This window comes from Amia ocellicauda, chromosome 22 (genome assembly GCF_036373705.1).
Source record: "Amia ocellicauda isolate fAmiCal2 chromosome 22, fAmiCal2.hap1, whole genome shotgun sequence".
NCBI lineage: Eukaryota > Metazoa > Chordata > Actinopteri > Amiiformes > Amiidae > Amia > Amia ocellicauda.
Window position 1 is genome coordinate 8,070,477 of NC_089871.1, and position 23,365 is coordinate 8,093,841.

Consider the following 23,365-nt stretch of genomic DNA (forward strand, 5'->3'; position numbering starts at 1 on the left):
CTGGAGCCGTGTAATTGCCATAGTACTCACACATGCTCACACTCACAGAGACGTGCACACATACATAGCATATATGTGCAATGAGGAGAAAGATTGAAATGTCTTAACCACTAATATCATTAATATCCTATAGTATCAGACTGTAAGAAATCAAACAATGCTTGGTATTTGATTTTTCCATTCCAATTAAGATTTTCATAGCTTTTACATCAAGGATACATGTGAAAATCAGCACAAACTACCAAACACCACAATCCAGACATCACTGTTCGAATAGCAAGGCTCCCCAGCCACTTAAAACAATCATTGACAGACAAACATCAATACAAAAAATATTTGTAACCCAAGTCATATAGTCAGCTCCAAGGCTAGCCTGTTACATGCTTATGTTCCAAACGTCTAAAAGACTGATAGAGTTTAAAGAATGCAAAACTTGATTACAGAAACCTTGTGTCACATTTTTTCTGAAATCTGAAATTTTGAAGGGGGCTGTAGCTTGTAGGTTTTTTTTAGCTGAAGAACATCAATAAGTGCTGTTGTGAACATTAAAGTGTATTCGGGAAGCAACACCACACTCCAGAACATTGTGCACCTGTAATATAAACAGGAACAAACCTGTTGATGTTACAAATCATGCCCCCCACTTCTTGAAAGAGGGGAATATGTTATTTTCCCACTTAAATATTTTCCTTTCACACTTGTGAATCGAACGTTTCGCTCCTGCTGCTGTGATATTACTGGTTTATACAAATATTATAACATCAAATAAGTGGAACCAAACTAGCCGCAGCAGTAGCCTGGGTTGGGTTCCCAGAGTAACAAAAATAGACGTTCTGTGTTCAGGGTGCTTCTCCTGGGTGTTGTTTTTTAAACGTGGTTTCATCACTCCCTTTTAAACAGAAAGTCCAAGGTCTTCAGTGAATCTTTCGTGTTTGCGTTCGAAAGCGCCACAGTCCAATGAGCGCCAGGGCTGTCTCACTGATTATCGGTGGCTCCTATAGACAACGCATCTGGCAACGGGTGGTTTCCATTTGGCATTTATGGTATCCATTAACCAATGTTTATAGTTGCCTATTAATGGATCCCAGTGCTAGATCAGCTCTGCAGCGGCAGGTTACTTGAACCTTGGCACACGGGGGCAAAATATCCAAGAGGAAGCGGCTTGACTCCGATTTGGAGGCAGCTCTTGAGTTTCAGACTGGATTTAATTGCTCTAGGGGCTGATTTGCTTCTGGTTCTTTTCTCTTTCTGGAAGTTATAACAAAAGTTAGGACAAATTAATGTGTTTGTCAAACATGTACATGACTTTTGAAACCCAATCTGAGTTTATTTGGCTGAACTATATGGAGTTAATCTTGCGCTGTGCTTGCAAGCTCTTAGTCTCTGGCCTGCTGGGCGCTGGGAGGCAGAACCCTGACGGATAGTAATAAAAAGCTGTGATGACTGTAAATGTGAAATGTAAAAACTTTAAAACTGAAACAGACGAGAGCCGATCGTTCTGCCCATTTGGCTCTTTAGGTTTAGGACTCCACTTTACGTTCTAATGAAATTCCAGCTGTGCTGTGATGTATGTCGGACTGCAGCGCTAATCTGTTTCATTTACAAACAGCACCCACTATCTTCTGCTGTCTAGATTATTTTCGAACAAACTGAAAAATTAAATTAAATTCAAAAAATTAACAAAAGGTATCAGATCCCTAAAGATATCCCTGAACAGAATCTGATCTGTGACTTTAGCAGAAGTTCCCAAGAATGGGAGCTTGTCACTCAAGGGCCGTTGTTCCCGTAAAGCCAAAAACACACCTCAGCTTTGTTCCCGGGAACTTTTTGTTTTGTTGTTTTGTTTTACTCTTCTGTCTCTGTATAACCACCCATTGTATCAAACCCAAACCACAGTGCTTACTGCTAAACAACTCTCCGGTGATTTGGTGATTTAATCATAGTTTCAGGAAGACAGCAATTGCACCGAGGGATCTGAACAGCCTAAGACAACCTCTTTAGTTTTTATGTTGAGGGGAATGTGGTTTTAACCTTTCTTCAGGCAGGCCAGCACCTCAAAGTGATTCAGTCTGGAGGAGTGCTCTGTGTTTGCCGTCAGCGGTGGTGTACAGACGGTCTGCACTGGCAGCATCCTCTGTGTAAACAGGGAAGGCTTAGCTCTGATAAGCTCAGTCGCCTGGCAGCCTTCTCTCCTTCACCTGTTCCAGTATCGGTCACATGACCCCGCAGTTTCACTGGAGTTGTCGGAGCGCCGGCAGGAACGGGGGATGGATTTCCCAAGGAATCCTGCTTTTATGTGAAAACAGTGTTTTGTACATGGGCACAGAATTTAGTTCACTGATGAATACAATACAACCACTTTTGGATCAGATTTTTTGCAGCTTTGTTAAATTCACAGATGAGTCCTAAAGGTTACCTGCAAAATATTTAACTTCTCTTTTAAAAAAGTAGTGTATCTTTCTGTTTTTGTTATTGTTCACCTTCAGTTCAGTTCCGCCGGACAGCAGTTTTGGACGGTTTAGTTTCATGTTCCTTCAGAAGCCTTTTCTCGGTTCCTCTCTTTACTTCCGTCTATTATATTCGTAGTTTAGACGTTCAGCACAAACACGAAGGATACACAACAACAACAGTCCACCCCAAGGTCTGTGAATGCTGGCAACCTCTGACCCCCTGTACCTGGCGCACCGAGGTTCAGCACACAAAGAGAGAGAGGGTTTTGAAGTCACTACCAGGAGGTATTTGGGGCGTATTAATTGGCCTGGGCCGCATTACTTTGTCGGCTCCTGCTTTCAGCGCCATTTGGGTCTGCTTAAACTGTTCCTGTGGTTACGGTGGCTTGGCGGCTCACAACACCCTTGTTTGCCCAGGGACGGAGGCTCGGGGGTTTATGGTTTAATTCTCAGTGCTGGAGAGAATATGCTGCAGAGTCATATTTCCAATTTAAAAAAAATCACTTACTCATAGTCATTAATGCAAACAGCCAGTTCCAGAGTTACATACAGGCTAATTAAGCCTCTCATTGACTGACCATGTGCACAACAGGAAAACACGCATCCCTTCTTGTGTGAACCGCACATTGGCAGGGATAATGGCGTTTGCTCATAAGTAAATCATATTAATAATAAAGCATCAACACTACAATCTAACCGTGAACTAAAGCCATCTGTCTGCTGTTTTTTTTCATTTCCCAACCAAGTCATCTCAGTGTTGTTCTCAGCCTGAACTTGTCCTGACGTATAGAGGTGTGAAATTGTGGTAGGAATGGTTCATTTTTGTATTTAATTTTTCTTGTCTTCTCCACAATGGTTAGGTTTGATTTGTGAGTTACCAGAGATGAGATCAACAAACGAGAACATGGCGACGTTTGTGGTTCCTCATGAAGCCGCGTGCGACCTGCGAGTGAAGGGGGAAGGTTTTTGCGCTCAGGGCTGTTATACCAGATCAGACAAACTGCATGAATGGAAAGTATAATCTTTGCTCTCGTCTTATCAAGGGGCTTAAATCAGCTTCATAAATCTCCACAGAGGCCAGACGTTTCAACACAGTTGTCATAAAGCTTTTAAGTGCAGTGTTTTAGAAATAACATCCAGCCTTAATTACTGCAGATAACCCGACTTTCAATCTTTCCATTGCGGTCTTTATCTGCAAACGAGGCACAATATGTTTTTTCCCCCAATTATTAATTGAAATACCACAGCGTTACTCTCAGCATTCTAGTTCTTTTGCCAAAAAAGCAAACTGGATGTGAAACATATATTTTTTCTAGCACCTACTGGACTTTTCAAACCAATCAAACCTTACGGCCTTAGGAACATCTTCAATTTAAGTTCTCTGAGGCTTAGAAAGTTAAAACTGTTCTAAAATAATCACATTTGGAACATAATCGAATGTAAAGATGAAACACACAATACTTGTTTTCAGATCGAGGGCTATTTGCATGCTCTGTGCGAATGCTTACCCAAATCCATTTTAGTTCCTGTGTTATGCTTATCGGCACCGGCTGTGAGGTCAACTGTGTCCCTAAAACGTTGTGTGCAGTGTGTGACTGTGGAAAGAAAACCAATAGTGACATCGCACCCTTTGACCTGCACTGTAAAGTGGACGAAAGTGTTTGATGCTATTTGAGACGAGAGCAAAGATGTGTAAAAAACTGTGTTTCAGCAACTGTCTGGCTCAATTGTGTAGTTATCTCTCCCCTGCGACAAATATTTGATGAATAAACTTCAGCTAAAGTCAGCAAACACATATTGGGACACGTCTGATAACCTTATCGTGGGTTAAATCCTTAAGGCAAATGCCAGAACTGGTTCTTCAGAAGGGTGTTGTACTGTGTTTGGTCAGCAACACAATGTTCTATCACAAGTTAGCAATCAGTGAGAAGTCACTACAATATTTGAGGTACTTTGTTAGTTTAAATTAATCTTATTGATAGCCTAACTGTTTATGAAAAGAAATGGTGAGTCCATAATATTATTGTTAAAGCTACATAATATTGTAGCTTTAACAGTTTTTCTTGGATTTCTGTTTATTTGGAGAATATGTTTGAGAAGAAGGTTTTAGACGCAGCCCACTTAATGTTACTGTTTTTAAGATGGTGTGGTTGCCCTCTTTCTGTGTTGTCTACCTGCGGTTCAATGTGCAAATCCTAGGAAAACAATTAAATAAAGGACTGGAAAAATAGCTCCAAATATGTTTTTTTTTACTTAAGAATTTGTCTGTTAAAGGAAATCAATAACCTAACATAGCAGTTGAGTTTTCTTTGTGGATGTGGTGCTAAAACACGATTTCCACCCAATCATTTGTTATCAAATATTTAAAATCCCAACCAATTTCAGAAAATCAGAACCTCTACTTATGAGCGAGACCTAGCAGTTTTAATAAGTGTATTCAATTCGTTTTTCAAATTAAGATAATTCGTCAGAGTTTCTTGCAAGCTTTCTGTGGCAGCACACAAGCTGCAAGTGTGTGACAGTATTGCCAATTAACAAATGTAGCGCCTTTTCTGATTGAGGCCAAGCTTTGGCCGCTTTGCAAACCCTGTCCTTGTCAGAGACGCAGTTTTGTTCCTGATGATTTAGCGCAGGCTTCGTCGACGTGCTGCTGTACAAATGAATCGGGTGTTTTCTGCAAACCTGGCACCAGGATCTGGGAAGTTTCTATTTCTCATGATTTAAATCCCCTCAGTGATTCTCCGTGAACGCTTGAAACCCGACACCAAGCAAACAGCAACTCCCTGTGAGCCGCCAAGCATAGCTCACCCTGCTGAATGGAAATGAGGGTGTGCTGCTCGCTGGGATTTGGATACTATGGAAACTAGCCTAGCCCTATGTCCGAACTCATCGAAACCCCAGAGATTAAAAACCCATAACTGCTGATAGCATTGCTCATGAAGTCAGAGGTCAGAGCAGCGGGAACACTCTTTTGCCCTCACCTGCTTGCTAATGTCATGAAAACACAATAAAAACAAAAACAAAAAATGTTATAGCTGGGACTCGTTCGGCTCCTGTGGTATGAATAGGCAAACGGGGATATGCAAATCGGAGAGCATTGCACGAAAGGTGCAGCACAAACATTTTTCCATTGACCTTTAGGTGCAGTAAAGATGGCTACTGCTTGTAAAATCATTACGATTGTTCTCTGACCTCAGATTATTCGCCAGGCTGCTGAATTGAGCAGTTTACAATAAGACTGGTTGTGGCTGTTACCAAAGTGCCAATCCAGACACGAAACGACTTCTGCACCAATCTCCTGCTGCGGAGTTTCAATTTATTATCATCACTTTTTCGCTGCCATTTAATAAATATGTACAGAATTGCTTAAACAGTCACAAGAGACCTGATTGTGTGAAAGTATTTGGGTTCTTTGGAATTAGTATTTTGTATTTAGCTGGCTAGGCCCCAAATTTAACTAGAAACAAGAATTAACATGTATATTGATATAAATATTCTGCTGTGGGATAGTATTCACACTTGAGATTTGTCCAGTGGACAATCCTGTATGTTTAAAACTCCAGAACAGAGGTGATTAAAATGGCACCAAGACATAAAACAAAGCCTTGTAAAATCAAGCTATTTACGAGTTAATTGCCGTGTGTCTGGATTGTTAATAACCATACAGGGCAACACAGCATGTTGCACAAGTAACAGACAGAGAAGAAATGTCAGAGAACAAGAGAAAACGAGAGATTAGGCTACACTCTGATGCAGAAATAGTGGGATTGATTAATTAGTATTTAGTCTGATGTTGGACCAGCCAGTTAAATTATTTAGATTTGAAGCTGCTTTCAGCACTTTAATCGAAACTGTTGGATGCTAGACTTACTCAGCTGAGACGAAGACATGACGTGATGTAACATATCCTATATCTGCCCAGAGAAAAGGACAATAGTGCACATCTGGTGAAGGAATTGCTTTATAATGCATCTGTGTCTACAGCAATTACATACATGTATGTATCAGCGCACAATGGGGTTTTCTTCGCTGCTCGGTGATGTCATATCGAGGTTTCTCGGCGTGCACAATCAGGGTGTTTAATTATTGAATAGGCGATAACAGGGAAATCATACAGTGCTGCATCACCCTATTGAAAGGTGTCTGACTCAGTGGCAGTTAGTTGTGCTCGAACCCCAGCTTAGGTGTCAGTCTCTGCGTGTCCCCTGGGTTGTATCGCCGGGTGACATGTGTTCACGCTGGCATGGGTTGAAATCCACCCCCGTACAGTACTGAAAAGAGCGGAGATCAAACATGGAGCGAACAAGTCAATGGGGGTTTAACAAAGAAAACACTACAAAGACAACAATATCAAAAGCTTTAGATTCTGAGCTGCTGTCTTGTTTCTTTGTCCGTGGGCGTTTTCACCATGTCAACAGGTGATTGAATAGAGTTATTTCCCCCTGATTTGGTAGAGGAATGCTGTTGGGATGAAGCAGAATCGATGCACTTGGGTCTCCAGGGTCCACAGAAGCTCCCGCGATTTCACTGTTTTTAAATTAGTGGGAAAATATTGATCCGTTTTCGCTGAATGTTTTTTTAATTTCAGGTTTACACTCATTTGTCTCTGAGTCATACAGGGGTGGGATGTGGGTTTGAGGGATTTTAGCTGGTAGAGAGCACATCAAATTCCAGTCTCTTATCAGCCATAAAGATGTCTGTGTGTAAAACAGGTGCTTTCTGCTTACTGTCAATAAGCTAACAATTCTAACCACCCCGTGAAGTATGTGGCAGAGCTTAGACCCTCATCACTTATTTTCACGTGGACTCCACTGCAAAGGAGAAACATGCGGTCAGTTTAACGGCCATGTCGTGGGGCGTGCTGGTGGTGTTTGATTGGTGGTTGAATGTTGAATGCCTCTAAAGGAACAGCGCTGTTTTTGAGTAAGGTGATACTCTCCCACATTTGATCTGTGAAGCCTGTAAATATTCCAGCACCAGGACAATCCCTGACCTGTTAGAGCCCACACAGGCTGAGTACATTCACACAACTGAGCTTGTTTTTATCAGAGGTGAAATTAGGTCTTCCATTTCTTCCATTGCGTTCCTCTAACTAGTGTACAGGTTTTAAAGTATTATGATTTGGTTTATCTTTTTAAATTATGACATAGGATTCTGGAATTCCTGATGTAAGAACAGATTTACTGTCTTCTATTTTGAAACTACAGTGCTTTGCAACTGTGGCTGATAATCATGTTTCATTCACAGCTGTTAATATCTTTTTATACTCCTAAATTCATATTACATTTACATATTTTAAATATTTTGTAGCATTTACTTATATTAATTAAATTAATTGTGCATGTTAAATGCTCTATTCCTGTTTGAATTATATGTATTGATGTATAGGACTAGTTCCCAAAGTATTACCTAGCTGCACCATTAGCTCTGTTCAGGTGAAATGCAAGACAGGTATTGTGGTCGAACTACGGCTGTGTACGTGTATTGTTTGTCTCAACTCCCTGTGCACACAGAGGAACTCAGGTCCCTACAGACAACTCACGTTTCTCCTACAAAGAGCAGCTTTATCCTCTTCCCTTAAAAAAACATACACACAAAACTCCCATTCTCATCTGTAAGGGCTCAGATGCTCGAATGACAAGAGGAGGGCTCAGCATTGTTCTAGACATGTATGAGATTCATACAGCTTATCCACTTATTCCTTACACAAACAGGACAGGTAGAATAGGAAACAAGGTTTTTATTCTCAGTGCCAACAGTATTTTAGCAAATAAACATGGTTACAAAACACACCACATGAAAACAAACAACGTAATTAATAATAAAATAAAATAAAATATTAAAATCGATGGACAAACACAGCAAAGCAAATAATATATGTACTATATGCTGCAGGTGGAGCAAATTCATTGATCTTTTTATTTAATTAACATACTGGCGTTGCTTTTCCTATTCAAAATATATGTAAATTGACATGCTGTAGTCATTACTTTTCGCCCTTTCCTACTCCCTGTTTAAACAGTAAATAATGTATTTAAACACACTGGAACTTGTGACACATATAGTTGACACCCGGGGCTCTTAAAATGATCCATTTGTCGGTTTGAAGAAGCACATTTATGCTGCACGCTATAACAACATGTACAGAGATCAATCACTGAAGTTTCTGACCAAATTGAAATAAAAGTTTACAGTGCAATTACTGCAAGACTGCAATAAAAGACAGTAACTTTAAAAATATATATTTTCAGTAGATTATCAATTTATGTAGTGCACTTAAATAAAAACAAGCATGAGTATTAAATACAATATATTCCATACAATGCAAAATGCCCACAGCTGGTAAAAAACTAAACAAAAACAGAACAAAGTGAGACATTTTTTCCCTGCCTGGTTCTGAATTTGTTAAACCAGCAACGCTAGCGATGGGAACAAGAACAGGTTAAGGTACCGTTTTGTTTTCTAAAATGTAACATAAAGAGCAAGTCCAAAAAATGTAGGTCACCTGGGTGTGTGGCATGTGATACTTCAGCACGATCAGAGTGATAGAAAGAGAGAGAGAACATACTACTGCAAAGAAACAAAAGCTACAACAGCGAAACAACACAGTCCCTTCATCTCGGAGTCTCTTAGCCAACTCAGTACCTCCAGACTTTCCTTTTCTCTCCCCAAACACAAACAATGCCACGGAGGACACAGTTTTAAAGAATACAAAAGCACGGCTTCACAGCGGTTCAGACGTAGTCTTTCTTGTCGTAACCCCCACCTGCAGACCTGGGGGCAGAGTAAGCCATCCTTGAGGGCATGTACTTCTTTTCTCGGGGGGGACAGGAGCAGCAGAGCAGTGCCCCCCCGATCAGGAGTAAGGTGGCGGCGCCCCAGCCGATGTACAGAGAGGCGCCCAGCTCCCGTCGCTGGGCGTCATTCAGCAGGGGGTTGTAGAAGTCCCTGATGATGGTGTTGGCCGACCAGCACACGGGGATGAGCTGCATGACGCCGGAGATGATGAAGAGGATGCCCGAGATGATCATCACCTTCGCCTTGGAGGCCTCGTCCTCGATGCAGTTGGTGCACTTGGCTCCCACGATGGAGATGAGCAGGGCCAAGACAGCCAGGATGACGGAGATGACGGTGAGGGCACGGGCAGCCTGCAGGTCCTGGGGAAGAGCCAGCATGGAGTCGTAGATCTTGCACTGCATCTGCCCGGTGCTCTGGACCACGCAGATCATCCACAGACCCTCCCAGATGATCTGCGCCGTCACTATGTTGCTCCCGATGAAAGCCGTCACCCTCCACATGGGCAGGGCGCAGGTCACGATGGCGGTGATCCATCCCAGCACACCCAGCGCGATGCCACAGATCTCTAAGCCCGCAGACATGGCTCTCGGTGTCGCCTGGGCCGTCCAACTGCTGGCGCAGGAAGCAAGGCTGTGGAGTTTTGTGCGCAAGGAAGAGCCCTCGGATTCAGTGCATAAAGGTCGTCATGGCTACTGGCGTGAGCTTGTGGCGGCTCTGGAAAACAAGTATCTTTTATAAAGGAGCTCAAGTGAGAGGAGGAGTCCTGTGGGGTGCTGACATCATGGCAGAGGAAGGGCTGGGGATCTCAGAGTGAGGTCTGCTGTCCCACAACACAACCCTGCCTTTTCAGGGTGTGGTTAAACGGCAATGATTCGGCTCTCCTTTGTGAGAGCGACAAGTGAGGGAGCTGCTTTTGCTTTCAGACAACAGTGTTTTAAATGCGGTAATCCATATCTTGGGACAGCTGCTTCTTTAGATATGTTTCATTCAATGCAGATATGGCCTTATTTTTGTTTCTTGTGGATCTAAAAGTTTGTTCTGCTTCCAGGTCTTTATTTTTTGTCAGATCTTGAATTATAAAAACAAACAAAAGCTTTATAAAGGGTGTTGCCTTATCGTATTGACTTAATTCCTTATTTCTCTCCTATATTTGCAGTTCTTGTAGTCTTATCGACACACACAGAGTGAGCATACAGAATAATAATACCAGCACCAGATAAATGTAATTAAAATATTAAGTCAACTTGGTCTTATACATGTTTTACAGCTGGCTATGCGGTGGAGATAATAATGACATTTAATACACACAAAAATAAATGTTTACTGTGACAAAATGAGAAGTGTAATGCTATTATATTAAAGCAAATAATACACACACTTTCAGTGAGAAATGTTACACACACAAGTGAATGCTTTTCTAGTTTACCCTCACCAGATGAGTTTCCCTCAGTGCTCTCTCTCCTCGCTTTCCAGTTTAAACAAGCAAGGTGTCTCACTTAATCAATTTGATAAAAGTGGAATGATTTAAAGAATGTGAGACAACAATTTGAAGAGAAACATAGTACGAATCGCGCCGGCCGACAGAACTCTATAGAAGTTGGGATGATACCTGACCCGATGCCAGGCTTCCTGGCGAGGACAGCTTGTGTGGGCGAGAGTGAGAGCGAGCGAGAGTCAACCACTACTGCTTTTACATTAGTATGTGTTTAGAGAGGGACCTGTATTTATGTTTAGTTTTGACTCAACAAGGAGCGAGGGTATGTTTTGTTTTGAGCACTTGTGCACTGTCAAACAAATCACTGTTTTTTACCACACTCCCCTGCCTCCGTGTTTCCCAAACCCTGCCTGAGAGCCCAGATGCCGTCCAACCCCACACAGTGTCACTATATGAATATACAGGTAATGGACATAAAATGGAAACATCAGGGCAAGCAGGCAATGAAACATGTATACAAAGTATGTGACTGACGTGTGAAAAATAAAAATCTCTTCTCTGTGTTCATCCTGTGTTTATTACAAGGGACAGACATCATCATTTAAGAGCAACAGTGAGTGAGAGAGCGTTCAACAGTTATGTGCGGGCGTTAGTCCGGCCTGCAAAGCGAAACGGAACAGAAATGCTGGACAAACGGTGTGTAGAGCTCAGTGTGGGGTGTGAGCATCCTGTGTCCTGAAACCGGTCAGAAGGGAACTTCACAGGGCTGGATACATAGCAGCGCCCGGTGCAAGGAGCATAAGCAATGGACTTCTGAGCAGTGTACAAGTGTGATATGGTCTGACGAGTCATCCTACACTATATTGGAATTTTATACCCTGAGCGCCTGGTTCCAACAGTTAAAGGTTCTGGTATCAGTATGTACAGCTCATGACTACTAGTAAAGTGTGTCAGTAGCTTTTAATCTGTAGGGAAAGAAAAGACCTAGAAAAACTGGAAATATCAATCTCCACCAAAGGCATTGCCAGGCTCTCCTGCGGCTTATTTATCCATCCTGCTCTGGACGGTGGCCAGGTGTGGATGTTAGGAAAACAAACAGAAACCAGTCAAGGTGACAGGAGACATCTTACTGTGACCTACAGGGCAGCTGCCCACGTTCCCCTTTGAACCGAAACACATAACAAACAGAGTTGTGTTCAGTAATAACCTGCTGTGATAATAGTGATATTTCTGTTCCTAAGGAGCCCATCTGAGGCAAAGAAAGAAAGGGGACTGTTTCTTACTCACTGCACACATGAGAAATTGAATAACAGGTTAATAACCATGTGCAGAGCAGCACAGAGACCTGGGAGGCCAGATCAGTGGGTCTGTGCTGTTAGCTATTTACTTTCCAGGAGTGTTCATTAACGTGGGAGTTTCGCTGTCCGCTTCCACTTGAAGGATATTAAATCTAATGCAATACACGAAATTCACAAACCCTTCTTTTTCTACAGTCGCAACATCGCTTTTGTTTTCTGTTTCACTTTTTGTACCCGGATCTGACATATTGAAATTTTTTGTATTTATTTTTAAATGTGACGAATCTTTAAAAAAAGCACTGAAATGTTCCTAGGCCAGCCTTTTAATATTTGTTGTTATTTCCAGGACAGCTCCAGCGAACAGTTTAGTGTGTCAGTGCAAAATGATCCAGCCGGGTGAAGGTGAGACTTCAGAAGTTCAAAGTGCCTTGACGCTAAGTCAGCAAACATACCTTTGGATTGATATGCCATTGCAATTAAATGCTGCATCATTACAGACAGTGTGGTAATGGGTTACTGTGATTAGTACAAAACAAACAATAAATCACGCATTAAGGTTGTCAAATGCAGATTAAATTCATGTAATTGTGCAAGTTCTCTGTGTTTACACGGTGTGTTGGAAAGTATACTTCTCGTTTCATTTGTTGCAACACAGGTCACAGGACAGTTTTTTTAGTTGGATGTTATTTGTGATGGTTGAAAAAACAATGCAAGTGATGTTCTCAAGTGAATAGGGGAACCTTGCAAAGTGTTTACATTCACAGATGTGACTGCGCTGGCCCACACAGCGGGCTCCTGTTCGACACCTTGTGAGCGATTCACACTGTGTTTCGTCTCTAATTCCCAGAACATGATGTTATCAAGGCAAATCTGTTGGGACAATTTCATATTTAGATTGTATTTGTCCTCCGGCGGACGTGACACACCGACAGGATTTGTAGGATCGGAATTATAATAAAAAAAACTCTGGGCACTGGTCCCACAAATGGTGTCGTTTATCCAGATCCAGTTTGTCCATACTTGATAGCGTGTAGGTTTTTTTTTGACGGATTTGAAGGGAAACCTTTTTTAAGATCACGTCCCCACTCTCCTGTCCGGTGAGGTCACCCTCCTCTTCTATGTCTGTTCAGTCCCCTTTACCTTTTGACATTTGCCTATTCAAATACAGTCGTCCAACCCTCGGCGTTGAAAGACAACCCCACACGTCTCTCCAACAAAGGCACAAGGGACAGGTTCAACAAGACTGACAAAAATAAAGAGAAAGTGTCAGGGGATTCCAGTCTTTGTATTTCTCCCGTGCCGAAGCATTAGCCCTATTCAAAATGTCTCTGTGTTTCACCTGCTCTTGTCGTTCGTCTGTTTGCTTTGGCGCGCTGTGTGAGGAGCTGCCACATTTATCGACCGCCATTAATCGTCCTGCACTTGAGGGTTGAGATGAGGAGATTAGTAAGAGAGAATAGCGTGAATGATCACTTATTACTGATGCTTTAAATATACACACGCACAAGTAAAGTGTAATTCTCAATAATGGAACCCCCCCCCAACTATATAGTACAGCTGTAGGTCTGTGAAAGTACCTGATATAACTGCTCTACAGTTTGAATTCAACTGCTGCTTCAAAAGGATTTACCCCAGAACATGGTCCCCTTCACAATTTAACGATTTCATGCAAATTGGTTTTGCCTTATAAAATCAGTACTAATGCCCAAGCTGGTTTACATACAGTCAGTAGTGGTGTAGTTTTGTGAATGGGCAAACACACACAGGCCTGCTTCCACACTACAGACACACAATGACGTTGTGCTATAATATCCATTTGAACTGTCCCATTTAATGAACCAGTGCCATGTCAAAGCGATTTCACAGACTCAGTTTTCCTCCAGATGTTGTATTGGCAAAATTGTATCTATTACTGGGCTCTGTCTGTGTGTATGTGTGTGTGTGTGTGTGTTGTGTGTGTGTGTGTGTGTGTTTGCTTTCTCTTAAATAAGTAGACAAAATTACCTTCAACCCGTATGGGGCTAGTTGAGCAGTTCCACACCGGCGAAGTTGCAGAGACTCCCTGTCAGAGTTTCTCAGTTCGTCTCAGGATTCATGTCCCCTGAAAGAAGATTGGTGACCTTATTTTCTCAAGAATGAACCGCTCTGTTTCTTTGTGTTTGATCTCCATTAATGAGTCTCTCAATCACTCATTTTACTGGGCTGTGATTCTTCAAAGTCTGGACAGCTTCCAAATATGCTCCAAAGATAGAGCTATAATGATACAGTACTTTGACTCCAGATGACCCAGTGTTGACAACCAGTACTTGGTCCCATTTTACCTCATGAAAAACAACTCCTGTTATAGAGGATGTTAGTCCTATATGTACCTGGGAGCTGGAAAACCATATGGCATATATACTACAGAACTTCCATCAGTAGTTTCAGGAAGACAAATATATTTTTCTAGTTTAAAACGTTGATTTAGGACGTGTATGTGAGAATGTGTTGACGAAGGGCTACAAATCTTTGACATATGCAGTGTGATTCCACTTTCTGCACATTTTAAACTATAAATGGAGTGATTTGGTTACATTTAAAACCACTCATATATAGCTTATTATTTGGCCTCTTTGGAGAATCACGCTGACAGTTTTATGATTTAGAAAACGTCCATTGCTCTGCAACCATTTGGCCAGAAACACTGTGAGTTCAACGTTAAAAAATACACCAATCAACCATAACATTTGTGTTTGTTTGTGCTGATGACACAGTTGAAGACAATTGAAGTGTCTAAATCTATTACTTTGCCAATTAAATTATTTGAGCTATCTCTAAGATGCCAATGCCGTTTTTTATGTGTGTGTTTGCTTAATTTTCCTCTCTGGTTGTGCAATTAACAAGATATGTTATCGTCAGCCATCTTTGCTAAAAAAAATCTAAAAATCTAAAATCAAACACATTGCCTAGGGATTGCGTCTCTGGCCCAATTTCTGTATTGGTTCTGCTGTTGTGGGTGTTTGTATGATTGAAAGTAGAATTTTAAAAAGGTGCTCTGTACTTTTTGTGAAAATGTAGAAACAGTTAAATTTCTGCAATGATACTTTCCAATGGTCTCCTGCCTGGAGTGTGTGCTAAGGCTGCCCCGTGCAACACCAGCATTTCTCAACTGCCATCTCTGAGCTGGAGCTGCTGAGGGCGGGCTGAGAAAACAGGTACCTGCTACAGTGTTTGCCTCTCTCCCACACAGCGTTCGGTTTCCAATCCCTAATCTTTGACGTGTAGCATTACTCTGTACAGGGGAATGTTAACCACTGGTGCCAAATACAGCAGGTAATATACCACTCAGCCAGGTCAGTCAGCCAGGGGAACCAGGCTGTGTTTATACACCAGAGGCAGCCGAATGCGTAGATGCCTTTTGGCTTTCACTTTAACATCGCTGGAGGGAGGTTTATTATCTTTGTTGCAGAGACAAAGTGTTCCACTCCATAGTAACATTATAAGATATGTTATCACTGTCCTCTCGGGGCAGGTAAACAGCAGGTTTTATTATTATCATTTATCCTTTCCTCCGATAAGTTATTGCTTATAAACTTGTGGAACCAATCAATCGGATAAAGCAAACTGTAATGTTTCCTCTTGGCAAAGGCAGACGCTTCGGATAGCGAATATGTGTGTATGGCGTCTTTGAAGGGCCCCTGTGGCGTTTTTCGTCTCTTTACTGGAGGAATCTGTGTTCAAACAGCTTCAACAGAAACTTTTAAATGTATCAACATGACTATGACACCAGGTGCCTAGATCTGAATCTGTTTCCTTCCCCAAAAATGGCCCCCCTGCACAGTACAGACAAAGGCAGTTATATTTCATGCCACCAAACTATAACCCACCCTCTAGCAATGCCCTGTTTTGGCCCTCAGGCGATACTTTCCAGAATATTCTTTTAACACAATAAAGTGTCTTTACTGTGGTTTGGAAGTCAATCTCTTCTACAAAACAATAAAACGCCCTACAATCATGAGTACAAATTGCGGGTATTGCTACTTACTCAAGAACTGGGTGACGGGTCGAATTCTTTTTGTGAATTTTTATTGACATTTACAAAAACAAGATTGATTTATAAAAACACTCCTATAATTTAGCTATCATGCATGATTCGTAATTTATGTAGTTTTACAGAGATACTTTTGTAAAAACAACCACAAAAAAACGTGTATTTACAACGGAGATTACAGTGCACAAACGATTGGAGATGTAACACATATAAATAGACACAGGTGGTTAAGTACAAAAAAAACAGCCCTGTTCTTATGTATTTATATAGGTGTGTTTGTGTATATACATATAATATGAGTAGAATATTACATTTTCCAAAACCACAGGTCAGCACCTTTTCACAAAAGTTAAATGCTCGTGCTTGTTTGAAGCAACTAAATAATTTACCGAGCATTTAATTCAGATGAAATCCTACTAATAATTAAAAATGTTTATTCTATATGTATTTGTTACGTTTAAAAGCTGCGTTAATACAAACAGTTGCTGTGTTTTGCACCACATACCATCCATTCAAGAGAAAACTTAAGTATACTGTGTTTTATCCTAAGGAACTAATTCATATTTTAACTGTTAAGTAACATTGAAATGTTCTTGTTCAAAACTGATAATAAGCAGCATTTCATAATGAATTTCATATACATTGCAAACATACAGAAACACATGTCCCATATGATACAAAATCTTTTTTTCTTTTCTGTGATCAATTTATGGCAACAAAACATGCTTTTCCAAGCAGGTTTTCTTGTGCCAAGATATATATATATATATATATAGTTCTGTATCATTAAGACTAGATTACAGTGAAGTTTCGGTTATAATATATAAAAAAAGACAGATACGGAGATTCAGTTTATACCATTCATGTCCCAGTTGGCGAGTGAATCTCTTTAGGAAACAAAGCCAAACAATCCCCTCCATGAGATCGATCCATGGTGTCCTTGTTACCAACTTCAGGTTTAGTTATTTATTTTCCCTCTTCCTTATCCATCCCTCATTTTGGAAAGCGAAGCCAGGCAACAAGAGTTAAAATAAATAGTGAAATGAACTATTGTGCAGTTCAGACGTAATCTCTCCGGTCATAGCCACTGGGGGCCATGGACCTGCTGGTGGAATAGGCCATCCTGGGGGGGTTGTATTTGACCTCGTTTTGGGGGCAGCTGCAGCACAGCAGGGACCCCCCCATGAGCAGCAGGGCGGCGGCGGCCCAGCCCACATACAGGGAGGCGCCGATCTCCCGTTTCTGTGCATCGGGGATGATGGGGCTGTAGAACTCCCTGACGATGGTGTTGGCAGACCAGCAGATGGGCACCAGCTGCATGAGGGAGGCCACGATGAACGTCACCCCACACACGATCATCACCTTGGACTTGTTGGACTGCTCCTCGATGCAGTTGGTGCACTTGGCCCCAGCGATGGAGACGAGGATGCCGAAGATGCCCAGGACGATGCAGATGACGGTGAGGGCGCGGGCCGCCTGCAGGTCCTGGGGCAGCGCCAGCATGGAGTCGTAGATCTTGCACTGCATCTGCCCCGTGCTCTGCACCACGCAGTTCATCCAGATGCCCTCCCAGACTGTCTGTGCCGTCACGATGTTGACGCCGATGAAAGCTGTCACTCTCCACATGGGCAGAACGCAGGACAAGATGCTGCCAATCCACCCGAAAACTGCCAGAGACACGCCGATGATCTCCAATCCCAACGAAGCCATTCTCCACAGTGTTACTCCTCACAGGGATGGTCTGTATGGTTTCTGTTTCGTGAGCTGCTGGAATCAAATCACAGGAGAAGCGTTTCGTTGTGTCAGCTCAGAACGTCTCTACTCAGGAGAAGAGCCCCCGTCCCCAGGTATATTTATAACCACCCAGGGGTAGAAGGTGGAGCTGCAAAGATCTGACGTCATGCGGGGATGGGCTGAAAAAGCTGTTAAAGGTTTTTGTAACTTGCCTATCATTACTCCTAAGGGCGCAGTTTTATAAGTTAACCTTTTCCCTGTAGTAACTGTCACAATTTCTTCTTTATGGAAAGAAAAAAGTCAATAAGTGACCCAGGAGAAGTTTTTAGATGGTTAAAAATTAACTTCTGCAGCACCGAAGAATTCAGCCTGTCTGGTAATGATTAAAGGAACCATGCAGTTCGCCGATTAACATCGCCAAGAGCTTCACTTCCACCCATTCAGAGGGGATCTGGTATTATTTTTTAAGGTCTCATACTATGTTTTATCTTAGGCTTGTGCACCTTCCGTAGTGTTATTTTATTTTGCCGGAAGACAAAGTATATACTGATAATGCCTTTCCTTGTAAGTGTGGCCATCTGTAACAAGGGCACCCCTGAAACAAAACGCAGTGTCCAAGAGCTCCTGGCAGACGTCTTTCCCTTGAAGACCTGCCAAAGTATGCAACTGTGTGTTTAAATCTCTCAGAGGTTACTTGGCAGCAGCAGACCATGCTGAGAGACTGAGAGGCTTCTCTTCGCACTTATCTGTATCGCAATTTTCAGCCAGGTTTGACACATTTCATTTTAGGTGAGCTGACCCCAGGTACCTTGTCAAGAGAGAACCCAGGTCTCTTTTAGTGAGAAATAGCGATCTGTAGTTACATTTTCACAGCAGTTGGGTAAACTTGACAGAGCACTGATAAAACCAGGGCTGGATTATTTACTGTTTGGTCAGCTGTCCCTTTCGAAGCCTGCCTGTGAAGATAGATGGCCGAGAATTTATCCTGATCTGTTTTTCATGTTCGTCTGCAAGCTTTTAAAAAATGGTTCATGAAGGCAGGACATTCTTAACAATACAAATTGTTCTGAATCACACATACAGTGAGGGAAAAAAGTATTTGATCCCCTGCTGATTTTGTACATTTGCCCAGTGACAAAGAAATGATCAGTCTATAATTTTAATGGTAGGTGTATTTTAGCACTGAGAGACAGAATAACAACAAAAAAATCCAGAAAAACACATTTCAAAAAAGTTATAAATTGATATGCATGTTAATGAGGGAAATAAGTATTTGATCCCCTATCAATCAGCAAGATTTCTGGCTCCCAGGTGTCTTTTATACAGGTAACGAGCTGAGATTAGGAGCACTCTCTTAAAGGGACTGCTCCTAATCTCAGCTCGTTACCTGTATAAAAGACCCCTGTCCACAGAAGCAATCAATCAATCAGATTCCAAACTCTCCACCATGGTCAAGACCAAAGAGCTGTCCAAGGATGTCAGGGACAAGATTGTAGACCTACACAAGGCTGGAATGGGCTACAAGACCATCGCCAAGCAGCTTGGTGAGAAGGTGACAACAGTTGGTGCGATTATTCGCAAATGGAAGAAACACAAAATAACTGTCAGTCTCCCTCGGTCTGGGGCTCCATGCAAGATCTCACCTCGTGGAGTTTCAATGATCATGAGAACGGTGAGGAATCAACCCAGAACTACACGGGAGGATCTTGTTAATGATCTCAAGGCAGCTGGGACCATAACAATTGGTAACACACTACGCTGTGAAGGACTGAAATCCTGCAGCACCCGCAAGGTCCCCCTGCTCAAAAAAGCACATGTACAGGCCCATCTGAAGTTTGCCAACATCTGAATGATTCAGAGGAGAACTGGGTGAAAGTGATGTGGTCAAAATCGAGCTCTTTGGCATCAACTCAACTCGCCGTGTTTGGAGGAGGAGGAATGACCCCAAGAACACCATCCCCACCGTCAAACATGGAGGTGGAAACATTCTGCTTTGGGGGTGTTTTTCTGCTAAGGAGACAGGACAACTGCACCGCATCAAAGGGACGATGGACGGGGCCATGTATCGGAGAACCTCCTTCCCTCAGCCAGGGCATTGAAAATGGGTCGTGGATGGGTATTCCAGCATGACAATGACCCAAAACACACAGCCAAGGCAACAAAGGAGTGGCTCAAGAAGAAGCACATTAAGGTCCTGGAGTTGCCTAGCCAGTCTCCAGACCATAATCCCATAGAAAATCTGTGGAGGGAGCTGAAGGTTCGAGTTGCCAAACGTCAGCCTCGAAACCTTAATGACTTGGAGAGGATCTGCAAAGAGGAGTGGGACAAAATCCCTCCTGAGATGTGTGCAAACCTGGTGGCCAACTACAAGAAACGTCTGACCTCTGTGATTGCCAACAAGGGTTTTACCACCAAGTACTAAATCGAAGGGGTCAAATACTTATTTCCCTCATTAACATGCAAATCAATTTATAACTTTTTTGAAATGCATTTTTCTGGATTTTTTTGTTGTTATTCTGTCTCTCACTGTTAAAATACACCTACCATTAAAATTATAGACTGATCATTTCTTTGTCAGTGGGCAAACGTACAAAATCAGCAGGGGATCAAATACTTTTTTCCCTCACTGTATATGTAAGGATATCATTTATGTATAGCATTGTGTTCACTTGAGACACTATAGGAGATTTACTGGGCAGAAAGAACTGTCCATAGGCTTCACGATCATCCAGGCTTGAGAATTTGAGACCCTGTTATTCTGCAAAACCACATTGAGTGGAGTGGTTACAGGAGGGAGGCCTGGATTTGTTTCCTGTTGGGGACTCCCGCTATACCAGCTTAGGTAATGTCATCTCTTAGAGCCATGCTGTCCTAGCCCTCAGCATCCCCAGCTCACATCACCAAATCCAACTGCATCCCTTGATCACAGCTGCCAGTCAACCCAGCGCTCCTCCCAGCTGAACAATGAGGATATGTGACACTCAGTGACGGAGACACAGTAGAGTAGGCATTGCTTGGCCGGTGCCAGACTCAATCTGGAAATCTCTTCACAACTCTCCCTCTTTATGTAGTATTTATAAAGATGACTTAGACGAGTCTTGTTTGCACGTATTCGGTCATGGCTGTCTGACGTTGGCATGACTTGTGTTAGCCGTGTGGTTTGAGTGTAATTCACAGGACACGTGTTAACGAGGGCTAGTGGGCCAGTTTGATTTGATTAAATACCACACAGTGCTGCCAAATACATTTCATCAGGGTTCTTTCTCATCGTGTGTCTGCCAACCATTAAACAACCTGTTGAGTGATATTATCGTGTGTTTTCTAATATGGCAGGGACTTCATGTGAATGCCGTGTACATTCCCGATTGGGTTGGGTATCCTAATCAAGTTACAGTTAATTACGGCAGCGCAGAGTCAACCTCACAGATAAGTACTCTGCGCCCGACAAACCTCAGAGCATCCTGCTGCTAAAAAAACATTAACTGACCCTTTAGCTGAGGTTTCACTCACTCGCTCAAGACAAAGAACGCACACAAGAGTGTAGTGCAGCCCTAACAAACCGTACATTGTTGCCTCTTCACTGGGGCAGGAAACCGAAACCCTCCTGCACCTCTCACACCGAAGAATTTTCAAGGCTGAGTCGATTTCTACTGATAGGGCCCTGAACTGCATATCATGTGTTTACGTATGACACAACACACCTGCACAAACAACCCGGGCTGTGATGGGATTTCTTGGGTTTTGCGCACACCGCTGTTATCTCTTAGTGTTTGCTTGCTAAATGTCTTTCTCAAAAGAGTTTTTAATTTCTTCAACTATGAAATCTGTAGTTTTTGTCCCGTTCTTTTTTCCCCTTCATAATTATGAACAGGTAGAAGTGCATCAGACTTCATTGACTGAGAAGGAAAGGCTTAACCTTCAGTGTTTTTTCATCGTTTCTAGTCATTAGTGTGCAATTATATCTATAAATAGTTGTAAACATATTGAAACTGAGTCATTCAAACAAGGCTGACCCTGGTGGTCAATGAATAACTACAGATTTGTTTTTTTCTTTTTATTTGTTTGTTTCAGTCAATTGGGCAAAACTTCACAAGTTAAAATCTGAACTGAGTGCACAAGGTTTAGTCTCTTTCAAGAGACAGTTTGTGTCTCTTATTGATGACAAGCTTATTGGCATTTCTGCCTTAGAGGGCTTGTGTATAAATGTTATGTAAAATACACTGTAAAACACTGATATATTCTCTCTGAAACTGGTAGGAAACTGTAGAAACTCCAGTTGTTTTTAATTCAAAAGATACTGGAAACATATTATTTTTGTTGCAGTGTGTGGATACATTATACACAATCAAAGATTTATAGTTGTAACAATCCAGGGAGATTATACAAAATGAGATGTGTGATTTATTAATTCTAGATTCACATTAAAATATGTTTGCTTTAACAATTAAATGATAAAACCCTGTCTTCTGAAATGCATTAAAAAAAATCATGATCATTGCATCCTGAATCATGATGTTGAACTTTCTTGTCCTCTGTGGGGTATTTGACGGAAACACCCGGAAGGCAATAAAAAAACTAAACAAACAAACAGCAACAATAAAGCAGCTGAAACAAAATATGAGATAAGCTCAACAGCATGAGATGAAGGGATTGAAAGAGAAACACATGAACATGTTTCATAAACGATTAACTGGAGTTGGATTTACACGGATACCTGTATATGGTGCTGTATTTCGTAATGACATAATGTGTATAAGATCTATAAAGCAGTTCTAATACAGAGTGGATTTAACATATAAAATATTAAGAAATAATATAAATCTTGTTGCTAAATGATATATTTGGATATTATAGTTATTATAGTTAATTTAGCTTTAAAATGCCTCAAGCTTTAAAAAGGTTTACATTTATTTCCTGCATCAATACTGATGTTCTTTCAATAGCTTGCCTTCAGTTACATATTGTCTGCAGGTAATGTTTTAGTTTTTATCATCCTCATAGAAATCTTAGATATAATTAAATCATTCAAAACGGTTATTATCAACTGATCAAAAATGCAGAGAAATTTCCTAATTTGTTTAATTGCTGCTCCTCCCTAAAATAAGAAGAAAAATCTTTCATGGTACATCGGTCACAGTCTGCAGATATTATAATGTATTCCTTATATGGATGAACCAAATGACATTGATCAGCAAAATAATACCTGTTCTCCTGACACACCTCACTGGACATTGATCCCCTCATCCTCATCTTCAATCTCCATGGAGCTCTATGGATATTGATTGTTCGTACATTAATACTGGATGTGCAGATATGATTGATAAGAACATAAACTTTTCCAGCTAATTGAAGACGTATTGAACATATTTGTGCACACATATAATGCTTTAAGAGAGACATGTGATAGGTGTTGTATTCATACAAGCTGAAGCTGGCGTGACTTGTGGTCTTCGGAAGAATTCGGATCATAGATCACAGTCCCGACAGTCACAGTCACATGAGACGGTGAACTTGCTTTTGGAGAAAAGCCTTTTCGGCACAGAAGTGTTCCTGGTAGCCACCTGAGAGACCTCTAAAGTACCAGCTTGGTCTCTGAATGTTGCTGTGGCCGGAAAAACCC

General features: G+C 41.7%; 2 protein-coding genes across 2 annotated transcripts; both read right to left on the reverse strand.

Annotated features, from left to right (window-relative positions):
- Positions 1–8,175: 8,175 nt before the first annotated feature.
- cldn3c (claudin 3c) lies at positions 8,176–9,963 on the reverse strand. Its single transcript, XM_066695614.1, has one exon. It carries the CDS (start codon positions 9,827–9,829, stop codon positions 9,185–9,187), a length of 645 nt encoding a protein of 214 aa, XP_066551711.1. The 5' UTR covers positions 9,830–9,963; the 3' UTR covers positions 8,176–9,184.
- Positions 9,964–16,029: 6,066 nt separating this feature from the next.
- On the reverse strand, positions 16,030–17,850 carry LOC136717841 (claudin-4-like). The gene has a single exon (XM_066695380.1). The coding sequence runs from the start codon at positions 17,719–17,721 to the stop codon at positions 17,071–17,073; it is 651 nt and encodes a 216-aa protein (XP_066551477.1). The 5' UTR covers positions 17,722–17,850; the 3' UTR covers positions 16,030–17,070.
- Positions 17,851–23,365: the final 5,515 nt, after the last annotated feature.